Here is a 13,103-nt window from a genome sequence, read left to right on the forward strand (position 1 = left end):
GTCTTTATAGCAGCATGATTTATAGTCCTTTGGGTATATACCCAGTAATGGGATGGCTGGGTCAAATGGTATTTCTAGTTCTAGATCCCTGAGGAATCGCCACACTGACTTCCACAGTGATTGAACTAGTTTACAGTCCCACCAACAGTGTAAAAGTGCTCCTATTTCTCCACATCCTCTCCAGCACCTGTTGTTTCCTGACTTTTTAATGATCGCCATTCTAACTGGTGTGAGATGATATCTCATTGTGGTTTTGATTTGCATTTCTCTGATGGCCAGTGATGGTGAGCATTTTTTCATGTGTTTTTTGGCTGCATAAATATCTTCTTTTGAGAAGTGTCTGTTCATCTCCTTCGCCCATTTTTTGATGGGGTTGTTTTTTTCTTGTAAATTTGTTTGAGTTCATTGTAGATTCTGGATATTAGCCCTTTGTCAGATGAGTAGATTACGAAAATTTTCTCCCATTCTGTAGGTTGCCTGTTCACTCTGATGGTAGTTTCTTTTGCTGTACAGAAGCTCTTTAGTTTAATTAGATCCCATTTGTCAATTTTGGCTTTTGTTGCCATTGCTTTTGGTGTTTTAGACATGAAGTCCTTGCCCATGCCTATGTCCTGAATGGTAATGCCTAGGTTTTCTTCTAGGGTTTTGATGGTTTTAGGTCTAACGTTTAAGTCTTTAATCCATCTTGAATTGATTTTTGTATAAGGTGTAAGGAAGGGATCCAGTTTCAGCTTTCTACGTATGGCTAGCCAGTTTTCCCAGCACCATTTATTAAATAGGGGATCCTTTCCCCATTGCTTGTTTTTCTCAGGTTTGTCAAAGATCAGATAGTTGTAGATACGTGGCATTATTTCTGAGGGCTCCGTTCTGTTCCATTGATCTATATCTCTGTTTTGGTACCAGTACCATGCTGTTTTGGTTACTGTAGCCTTGTAGTATAGTTTGAAGTCTGGTAGTGTGATGCCTCCAGCTTTGTTCTTTTGGCTTAGGATTGACTTGGCAATGCGGGCTCTTTTTTGGTTCCATATGAACTTTAAAGTAGTTTTTTCCAATTCTGTGAAGAAAGTCATTGGTAGCTTGATGGGGATAGCATTGAATCTGTAAATTACCTTGGGCAGTATGGCCATTTTCAAGATATTGATTCTTCCTACCCATGAGCATGGAATGTTCTTCCATTTGTTTGTATCCTCTTTTATTTCATTGAGCAGTGGTTTGTAGTTCTCCTTGAGGAGGTCCAATGGATGCAGAAAAGGCCTTTGACAAAATTCAACAACACTTTATGCTAAAAACTCTCAATAAATTAGGTATTGATGGGACGTATCTCAAAATAATAAGAGCTATCTATGACAAACCCACAGCCAATATCATACTGAATGCGCAAAAACTGGAAGCATTCCCTTTGAAAACTGGCACAAGACAGGGATGCCCTCTCTCACCACTCCTATTCAACATAGTGTTGGAAATTCTGGCCAGGGCAATTAGACAGGAGAAGGAAATAAAGGGTATTCAACTAGGAAAAGAGGAAGTCAAATTGTCCCTGTTTGCAGATGACGTGATTGTATATCTAGAAAACCCCATTGTCTCAGCCCAAAATCTCCTTAAGCTGATAAGCAACTTCAGCAAAGTCTCAGGATACAAAATCAATGTACAAAAATCACAAGCATTCTTATACACCAGCAACAGACAAACAGAGAGCCAAATCATGAGTGAACTCCCATTCACAATTGCTTCAAAGAGAGTAAAAAACCTAGGAATCCACCTTACAAGGGACCTGAAGGACAAATAAACTTTAAAAATGACACACACATATGACAAATATAACCCTCACAGTAGGAATCAATGGTAAATTCATTACTCTCATTACTATCTAATACATATAAATAGTATAGGCATTGGAGAGTCTTTGTTACTAATACATTGATATTAGTTGGCTTGCTTATCACCTACGATTAATGTCTTCCTATCTATATGTAGAAATTATTTTTCCTTGGATGTTACCAATGCCTTCCTTTTATTAAGATGCTGTCATCTTGATCCTTCTTTCAGTTTTTATTTTATTTAAGGGAAAAAATATCAAAATGAGATTCAGGCTCTTCAGGACATTTTTTCCTATTACAAGCGATAATTTATGTAGAAATTTTTGGTTTACTTTACCAGAATCTCCACCTTTATGAGAAAAGGCTTGGATGCCATGGTCTGGTTGCTTGTTCTGAATAATTTTGTTACTCACTTCATAATGCGTTGATAAGGGTAAGCAAGAAAAAACAGTCCAAACAACAGAAATGGAGAAACGGAAGTAGGTCTTGTTTAAAAGAAGCTCAGTTGCTTCAGTCTATTGAATGTCAGTCTGCTTTATACCATGGTGAAGTAGCTTGCATCAGACCAGTCCCCTTGCTGAGAACAACTATAAAAGCTGAATAACACCAAATTAATAACAGTTTGAAGGTTTTGAAGAGCAATCAAGGGAACCAAGATTAGAGTGGCTATAATTCAAGAAAGAAGGGAAATTCATTATTTCGAGCCAGACATGTCCTGCTGCTTTTCCTTAGAGACATCCAACAACTTGCAAGCATCATAAGGATAAACAAATGAGCAGAAAATAGTGAATAGAACTTACAGGAACCTTAGAATGCCAGAGCACCATGAATCTGAGTTTAGTCTACCAGGCAGTCAGGCCTTGAGGGGCCAAGATACTGAGAAAAGGGAACCAGGGAAAATGGAGCTTGAATAATTATTTTTTTTTGGAAATATACATCTGGTTGAATTAACTATTCAATAGTTCCTTCTTACATTTATGAAAGTGCTGAATCATGATGGGTCATTTATATATATATATATATATATATATACACATATGCATATATGTATATGTATAGATTTATTATAAGGAATTAGCTCAGGTAATTATGGAGGCTGGCAAGTCCAAAATCTGCAGAGGTGATGTCCAAGTTTGAGTATGATGGCTGAAAACTGCTATAGAGCCAGAAAGAGCTAATGTACCTGTACTCAAGCTGTCAAGGAGGATAATTCTGTCTTATTCAGGGGAAGGTCAGCCTTTTATGCTATACAGGCCTTTAACTTTTTGGATAAGACCCACCCACAGTATGGAGGGCAATCTGATTTACTCAGTCTATATATCTAAATGTTAATCTTTACCAATTTAAATCAGAACTCATCCAAAGACATCTCCGGAGAAACACACAGAAAAATGTTTGACCAAATATTTGGACACTCCATGATCCAGTCAAATTGACACATAAAATGAACCATCATAGAATTTGAGTAATATGTAGCTACAAATTTAAGAAGTAGAACTTTCGCCAGTCTCTTGTATTTTATAGACAGAAATTAGGAGTCCTGGGTCTGTCAAGTATAAGAGGTCCTGAAAAATATGTCAGTCTATCAGTTGAAACCCAGAACCAAAACACTGTCCTAAAGACTGAAAACCAGTCTCAAAATACCTCAATTATTGATTGGGGCCATTTAGTCTGCTCCTATACTAATTGACTGTGAGAAAAATAAAGTACCTCAGAGAAAGATGACATATCTAGAACAATCAATGGTTTTCATACACAACATCCAGCATTGACTAAAAAGTTACCAGGAATGTCAAAACACAAGACAACATTTTTTACAAACAATAAAAAATCAGTAGAAACAAACACACAGGTAATTTAGATGTTGGAGTTATTAGTTCACAATAATAATAATATTTCCAAGATCATATCTGACAATGAAAGAAACTAGAATCGTGAACAATAAATAAGAAAATGGAAGCTTCATAACTTAAAAATGTAAAATGAAATTAATAACTCAATAGATGTAGTTATTAGCAGATTAGACACTGAAGAAGAGAGTTACTAAACTGGAAAGTTGATTAGTAGAACATGTCATAAGTAAATATGAAGAAGAAAAAAGATGAATGATAGAAAAGAACATAACTTAGATATGAGAAATGAAAAATTCTGATAAGTATGCAATTAAAAGCCCAACACAAGGATAAATAAGAAATATAGTGAAACAATATTTAGTCCTGCCTGAAGCAGTACTGATTGAAATTTTTTTCTGACTGTGGAAAGACATCTAATAACAGATTTAAGTTGCTGTATGAATTACAAGTGAAACAACCACAACTAGACACATTAAAATTAAACTAATGTAAATCAAAGGTAGTTAAAAGTCAAAGTAGACAAAAAAGAAACACACTCCAAGGTAAATTTTAATGAACTCGTAACAAATAATGAATGCCAGAGAACAATAACATATATTTTTAAAGCATTCAGGAAAAAAAGTAACTTCTGACCTAGACTTTTATAACCAGTAAAACCATCTTTTTGAATGAAGGCAAAATAACGTTGTATTCAGACAAAGAGTAAAGAAAGATCTCATTGCAAGAAAAGTTACAGTAAAAGGGATGACAAGGAGACAAACTTTGGCAGAAACAAAGTTATCCAGAATTCAAGTACAGAAAAGTAGAAAGAACTGAAGAACAAAGAAACTTCTTGGTGAATATGTGGATAAATCTAAACATTAGCTGACTGTATAAATCAATATTATTCCTTGTGAAGTTCCTACATGTATATAGAAATAAAATACATCAGAAGTAGCAAAAACAGCAATAGAATAGTGTAAAAAAATTTTTCAATCCTTGCCTTTCTGAAAAGTGGAAAAGGTAATATAGCACTTCCTTCTTATCTGTGGTTTCACTTTCCAGTTTCAGTAACCTGAGGTCAACTTTGGTCTGAAAATTCCATTATTATGTTTAAATTTTTTTCTAAATTTATAATTTTTCTATTTAATTAATAGTTATTTTTGTTAATCTTTTATTGTGACTAATTTATAAAGTAAACTTTATCATAGATACATATGTAAAGAAAAAAACACATAGGATTCAGTATTATCTGCAATTTCTGCATGCAAAAACAGTCTGGAATGTATCTTCCATGCATAATGAGGGACACTGTAATTTAGGGTACACTTTAGTAAGACAAGGATGCATTGGTAATAACTAATCAACAAAATGATAATAAAAGAATATATAAGTTAAAAGAGAACATAAAATATAGAAAAAATATTTGATTAGCTCAAAATTTAGCAATAAGTAGGAAATGACACAAAGAAATAGAAAAATAGCAAATATTAAGATGGCAGATTTAAAAGCAAATATACATTAAACGTAAACAGACTAAATACTTTCATTAAAAAACAAAGATTGTCATATTGCATAAAGCAATACCCTGTATGATTACCCACCTTATTAGAAGGATACAGAAAGTTGCAAAGTAAAATAACAGATAAACCATATTATACAAACCAGAAGGCCAAAGTAGCTGTACTATAGTAGGCAAAGTAGATTTTATTGCAAGAGCATCATTAAAAATAAAGATATTTTATAATGAGTATGAAATGTATATGCACTAAAAATTATTATCTCAAAATATACAAGTAAATATGCTTATGTTTTATATAGAGATTATATATTTTTATATGTATAAATATAACTAAATCTGTGTAGTGAAACCACAGATAAAAAGGAAATGCTTTATATTACCTTTTCCACTTCTCAGAAAGGCAAGGATTGAAAAATAATATATTTATATACGTATGAGGGACATAATAGGAAGCCATGCTTAGCCAACTTTTAAAGAGAAATTTATTGGCTACATTTACAAACTGATTTGATTTGTAGGTTTTACTTAGAAAGTGCATATTCATATTATCCTGAAAGATATTTTTTTTCTATAATTGAAAAGGTGATCCTCTTTGATTCAGCATATAGGTTTGGAATAAATTTATCCAGAAAATTTCTATTTAAGCATACAGACCCATCCCTCAGACAATGGAATGAGTTAGGTCCCCATCAGATTCTCACATTCAGTTAGTTCCAACTTTACCTTCCAGATATCAGTGTATAGTTCCACATTCTCCCGAAGCATGTGAAATATTATAAAATGCAATATCTTTCTAATCTTTTCTTATCATGGTTTGGTTTTGAGAATGCACTTTTTATAAAGGCCATTAGAGTCTAAATCTTTGGAGAAAAATAATTTTTTTCAATCTGGAGCAGTGCTTATTACTCTTCTTTGGAGACTTAGACAACTTTGAGAATATAATTAAAGCTAATAGAAACTCATTCAAGAAAAATAGATGTACAAATAATCACAAACTATGGAATAATATATTAGAAGTTCAAGAAGTTCATCTATTGACGAGATTATGAGTGCCTGATCTTTGTGTTATTTTGGTCCATTTCATCAGCCCCTTAGAAAAGAAAAAACATGTTGTGCAAAGTTTAGAGCAAGCTACTATTTAAAAATAGTAGCTCTAATTTTACTTATGGATCTTATTTAATGTGTAAATGCCTGGAGGCTAAAAGCAATGGAAAAAATAAGGACAAAAATTATACCTATGAAATACTTCTGTTTTTCAGGAAATTGTATTTTTATAAAATGCAGTTTAGAACAAATCTCAACATTATGACTTTATTCAAAAGAAAGATTTATAGATTTACCAATTCTTATTCAAGAGGGAGATTGTTCAGGTTATGTATTATTATAGAAGTTGAAAAAAAGCATGAGAATACATCATTTCTCAATAAACTTAGTTATCAATTTATTTTTCAGTAAAATAACATGAGAATTTACAAGTATGAGAAACTGTTCCATCTGTGCAACTCTACCAACTATCCCCACCAGAAGAGGATTATCTATGTAGCCTTAATAGATGATATTTTCAAAAAAATTGAGAGAGACTGAGCTATAAAGTAAATAGCTTTATAGTGTTGTCTCATTTAAGAACTGCTATATTTATTAAAAATTCAGAAAATACAGAATATAAAGTAGACCATGATTATTACCTGCAGTTTTCAGATATAACAACTGTAATCATCTGCTGTATATCATTTAGATATTTTATGTATATTTTTAAAGGTATCAAAACAAATAACACATGTATGGAAGATAACTCAGCATTCTGTTTCAAAGTCACATTTTAAATTTCTTTAATAAGTGTCTAAAATTTACAAATGTAATACATACTTTTTATGGCCATTGAAACAAATACAAGGAGGTTGGAGGAAATTTTAATAAATATTCTGCCAGTTTAGCTCCATCACTATCCCCTGAACATATGAACCATATCAACCTGACATGTATGCTTGCACATCTTCCTCTGAATTGACGCTGGCATTTAAACAACTGCATACACATATGGATTACTGTTTTTCTAACTGTTCATTTTTTAAAAAACGATTTTTAATATACTATCTACTATTTTTTTCATCAGAATTCTTCTAGGCTAAGATAGATAGATAGATAGATAGATAGATAGATAGATAGATAGATAGATAGATGTAACTAATTTTTACCAGTATATTAAAACTTAGACTTGGTTGAATTCCTTAAAATGTATTTATTTCTACAAGGTAGATTCTTAGGAGATGCGTTTCTGGGTAAGACACTGCATACATTTTTTAGTTTATTTTAATAGATATTGCCAGATAATTTCTCATTTTTAAAGGTTTTTACAGTTTCCAGAGTTATAAATGAAAGTTATCTCCCTAATCCTATAGGTTAGAGGACTTTAATATTTTCAATCTGGTGGATAAAAACCATGTGGTATTATGACATTAATTACAATTTTCTGTCTCCTACTGAGATTGAGCAGGTTTCTTTTGTGTGTGAGTCATTTGGTTCATCTCTTCTGGAAATAATTTTTCTTCTAAAAATATTTTTGGTATTTTTCAATAACTGTTTTTGGTTATTTTCTTTTAGTCAAATTATAGATGTTTATTAGATATTTGAGGTATTATTCTTTATATTTGCCATTTTTGTAGGAAATATCCCTCACTTCATCACTTTATTTTTTTGTCATTGTACTTTTTTTCAACTTATATATAATTAAATTTGTAATTTGAAGGAAACCTATACAATATTTTTCTTTCCTAGCCCAAGAATATAAAGATTCTCAAATATTTTAATTCTAACTTTCTGCTTGTCTCTTCTGAGTGTTTGAAAGCAATTTAAATCTCTCTTATTTTAAAAGAGTACCATATTAGTCATTCTAAAATTATTATATATCAATAATGCTATTTACATTTACCAATGTTTTTAGCTAATTATTTGCCCTCCATTTTGGATTCAGTATTGTTCTAGCTGAAATTCATCTTTTAGTCATTTGTTTCTTATAATGTCTAAAATTATTATCTTGTTTCTTTACTCTTACTCTAAATTGCTATTTCAAGTAAATAAAGAATTCTGGGTTGAATGTTATTTTTCCTGAGCACTTTTAAGATAACCATATTTACAGAACAAAATGGAAAATTATAAATATTAATACTTTTAAAAATAATTCAACTAAAATAATTGGTGTGTAAGGCGTATTGGAAGTTTTATAATTTCCTAATTATTAATATTAGGGAGTCTGATGATATTTTTTAATTAATTGAGAAAGAAAGCTTTAATATTATTCAAAGTCATGGATGATTTTTGCTTTCATAATGGCTTATTAGGTAATTCCAACTAACTCCCTAAAACAATAGATAAATTGAAAAAATGTAAGTGGACAATATCTGCTTGAAATTATTGCTAGCTAATGAGATCGTAAATAGGAGATCTAGCAGAGGAGAAAGATTAGGAGAATATACCAAATCCTGAGCAGGAATATAAAAGCAAATGCATCTTTCAGTTTTGTGTGTTGCTTGGTTTGGACAACTCACTTCCCTCAGCTCTGGAAAACTTGCAGCCATTATCACTTATGTATCACCGTTTTCCCATTCTTTTCAGTTTCTTCTAGAATTTCTGTTAGATATATGCTAAATGGTCTCCATCTATCTTCTGTAGCTATTACAACCCCCTTCTTATTTCCATTTCTTCTACATTTTATTCCAGAGTATTTTCTTGTATATTATCCATGTAATGAATTCTTTTTAAAATTATCTTTAATCTACAAATTATTGTGACCATTATTTACAGAAGTTTTATTTTGTTCTTTTCCAAAATACTTCTTTTTGCTTCCATCATGTGATGTTCTGATTTTTATAGTCTACACATTTTAAATATTTGTAGTTTCTTTTAGGTTGTTCAATTTTTTTCTCCTTCTTCATGGACTTCCCTTTATAGGGGTTTATTCATTTGTGTGGCTTGTAATTTTTTTTATTAAGATTTTGTCATCAGCAAGGATTGCTTTCTGTGGGAGTTCCTTTCTCTCTGAATTTATACATAAGGTTAAGTTTGTATAATACCTTCCTGGATCCTAGGAGTTTTACTAGTTGTGTACCAGCCTTTTTATTGATTTATCAGCTTTGGGTCTTCTACTATGCATAAGTGTATGCTCTGTACTCATTCAAGTTGCAGACCTAGGTTCTTGATTTTCTAACAATTCTGTCCAGTTTCATGGCTAGATAGCCAGCTTCTATGTGGCTTTCATAAAGTACTGGATGTAGTTCTTCCTGTCCCCACTTCACAACTGGGGCAATCCTCCAAGCTCACCTTGCATGGCTCTGAGTCCCATCTCCTGTTCCTACATGTACAACAAGCCTCAGAACTCAGCTCTTCAGGACCTTATTTGGGTTTGATAGGACTGTGGCCCACTTTGGCCTCAGCTGTGACTGTTTGACATTTTAAATTTCCTCTATATATTTGGACTTGCAGATTCGAGCTCAGTTATGCATTTAGCTAAAAAGAAAAATAGTCTATGGATTTGAAGTAGAAAAATGGAAGTTTTCCCATATCATCTTAGATAGGCATATTGACCTGATGTTTTCCCTAAGAAGCTCCTCAGCCTGTCATAAAAATACGCTCCTTATCCTTCACATGCCCTCCACTTTTTCCTGGGTAAATATAAATGTAGGTTCTCTGTGCAACTATATATAATATCATTATAACCTAATAACTCATGACATGTATTCTAGTAGTAACATTTTTCCATGCCTAATATTTATCGTTTACATATTAAATTAAGCAATCATCCATAAATATTAATGGTTTATATACTGTTTAACATTTTATTCATTTTTGTTATTACTGAATACTACCAACATGTGATAATAAAACAAACAGAAGATCATATATATAAGTGTACAATATTTCTTCATTCTTTCAACTACTATTTATTGAATGGCTGCTATATTCCAAGCACTCTAATAGGCACTTTAAATCACTGAATAAAACAGAAGATTTTTTATGTTATTTTCTTCATGTCGGTGAAAAAGAATGGCCATTTCTCTTGCCTTGGGAAGTGACATCGAGCAGAAGTAGTAGGAGCCATCCATGCAGAGACAGTTTAGAACCCCCTCTTTCATAGAATGAAAGCTTGACCTACAATCCAATCCTTCACTGGCATTTTCATGTTGATGAGTGGTAATAAACATTAAATTGTCTCTGGTATTTTTACAGCTTAGCAAATGGAGTACCTTTGGGACTCTGGAAGTTATGCCTCAGAATGAATCGGAAACACAGATGTTCTCGGTGGTGACAGAAGACGATTGTGAAATTCTTAAAATCCCAGCAAAGGGATATGCAAAGATAAAGGAGGTAAGATGATATCTAATATTTTTTATAAACAAAAATTGGGCATAAACTCAAGCTACATTTTGATTCTCTAGACAAAGACAGCTATATCTGTTTTATTTTTAAATTTTAATTTAACCTAGAGACCATAAAAATGTTATTTGACAAAAATCACTTAAGAGTGCTGGTGATAGGTAGGTGAGGTGTAAACAAAGGTCTCAATGAATATATTTCAGGTAATTTTTAAATACCCTTTGGCTTTTCATTAATTTTAAACTCATTAATTTATTCATTCATTCACTCACTCATTCATTCAACAAATATGTGTTCTGCATGTCCGCAGCATGTCATATGCTAAGAATACTAGAATAATAAGACAGATAATAGTACTGCTGCTTTCCCAGTCTCTATAGTCTACTTTAAAAGGAAAAATACTTGAATGTGATTGGCATGATATTTCATAATTACAACAGATATCAAACTCAGAACTGCATGAATAAGTGATAACAACTTATTCTGATTCCCTAATTCTGCGTTTTTAAGATAACTTCATTTACTTAAAGTTTAATAATTTATTTTCTTCTAATCAAATCCAAATTTTTTCTTGACTCCTATTTTTCCTCCTTTGGATATCAGAGGAAGTTTGTATAAATAATGAGATTGAGGCTAGGGGCGGTGGCTCATGCCTGTAATCTTAGCACTTTGGGAGGCCGAGGAGGGTGTATCACCTGAGGTGGGGAGTTCGAGCCAGCCTGACCAACATGGAGAAACCCCTTCTCTACTAAAAAGACAAAATTAGCTGGGCTTGGTGGCACATCCCTGTAATCCCAGCACTTTAGGAGACCAAGGCAGGCAGATCACCTGAGGTCGGGAGTTCGAGACCAGCCTGACCAACATGGAGAAACCCTGTCTCTACTGAAAATACAAAATTAGCCGGACATGGTGGTGCATGCCTGTAATCCCAGCTACTCGGGAGGCTGAGGCAGGAGAATTGCTTGAACCCAGGAAGTGGAGTTTGTGGTGAGGAAAGATCGCACCATTGCACTCCAGCCTGGGCAACAAGAGTGAAACTCCATCTCAAAAATAAATAAATAAATAAAAAATAATGGGATTCAAAGGTTTCCATGATCCTGCTGTTTCATCTTTTTTTGAATGAGCTTAAGCCAGGTGCAGGTCCTGCAGAAAGCTGGCATAAGCCATGGTTCAGTGCTCATGTGGAGTGGAGTTGAGAAGACATCCATCTTCTTGGGTCTCCAGTGGTGGGGAATTCTTGTGATTTAGTGGTCCCAGTGTCAGTAGTGCAGGTAATTCTCTCAGAATTCAACGTTATTCCAAATCCCTGATGTTTATTTGTTTTGATTTTCAGAGTGGCTAGCTTTAACAAAAAATTCTGTATGTTTTGTTTTTATTTCCCAAATATCAGTACCAGTTACTTGATTTTATCAAACACAACTTTTTAGTTTAATCTTGACTATGACAGGGTTTTTAAAAACTTCTAAAACATTTATAGAAGTATAATAAATTATGAAAGGTGAGCAAATATAATTTTAGTAAGTAGATCTGAAGATTAACATTTTAATATGTCTATGTGGCCATAGAGTGATGCTCAGATAAAATTCAAATGTATTCTATACTAACTTATATTCATATGGCCTTTATTTTACTTCTCTCACCATTTAGCTATTTGCTATTTCTTTGATTTTAAATTGCCTGTTATTAAAAATTTGATAATGACATTCTGTTTTAGGAAAAAATAAAACTTGAAAATATGCAAAAGTTGAAATTAATCCGTATGTGTCCTTATTATGAGGAATGGCCTACTTTATCCATATATGAGCTAATTGCACTCCTTAAATGGAAAAAATTTCCTCCAGGTCATGGTAAGTTTAATGCAATTTAGATCATTTTGTTTGCATTCTGTTATATTATTGGAATTGAAATTCTTCATAGTTGTAATATTTTATACAATATTTCTTCATATAAATATTCTAATTTATTTGATAATAACATTTGAATTGGACATTTAGATTATTTCCTGCTTTTTATTAAAAATGATACTGTACTGGCTTGAAGTGTGGTCTCAGGACTAACCTTACTTTTAGCATCTCTCTCTACTCCCTATAACTGTTCCCCACTTGCTCCACCCTGACAGTTACTATAAGGGCCAAACTGAAAAGGATAAATACTAGAGGGTATAGCCACTCACACAGGAGAAAAGGAAAAAAACCATTTTTTTCTTTTCCTTTTTCCTGGGTGGATAACTATTTAAGCAGCAAGTTTGCCAATCTGTACTTGTGCTACATATATTAGCCGTGGAAAAAAATAATTATGGAGAATGAGTGAGGCCTAGATAAGAGAAAGCAGCAGTGAAGCACCTACATTTTCAATATTCAGCATAGCAAGGATGCACGGATTTCCTGGATTATGTGTACACAAAAGTGTAGGTGGTATTGAGTCATTTTGCATGATTTGTCCATCTATGAAAGCCAATTTAACAAGGGTTGCTAAACCAAGAGGAACTGTGGTAGGATGGGCCAGAGCTTTAGGTCTCTTTTGGTAAGGAAACACAATTGCTACATGAGAGACAGCCACAGA

At 32.8% G+C, this 13,103-nt stretch overlaps 1 protein-coding gene across 3 annotated transcripts in view; it reads left to right on the forward strand.

The window, feature by feature from the left end:
- Nucleotides 1–13,103, forward strand: part of CNBD1 (cyclic nucleotide binding domain containing 1) — a 636,725-nt gene that overhangs the window by 412,164 nt on the left and 211,458 nt on the right. For all 3 annotated transcript variants that reach the window (XM_055116708.2, XM_057303048.1, XM_063606847.1), the window contains exons 7-8: nucleotides 10,395–10,532; nucleotides 12,256–12,388. In XM_055116708.2, coding sequence (XP_054972683.2) covers nucleotides 10,395–10,532; nucleotides 12,256–12,388 — 271 coding nt within the window. The remainder of the gene's footprint in view (nucleotides 1–10,394; nucleotides 10,533–12,255; nucleotides 12,389–13,103) is intronic.

This window comes from Pan paniscus, chromosome 7 (assembly GCF_029289425.2).
Source record: "Pan paniscus chromosome 7, NHGRI_mPanPan1-v2.0_pri, whole genome shotgun sequence".
Classification (NCBI taxonomy): domain Eukaryota; kingdom Metazoa; phylum Chordata; class Mammalia; order Primates; family Hominidae; genus Pan; species Pan paniscus.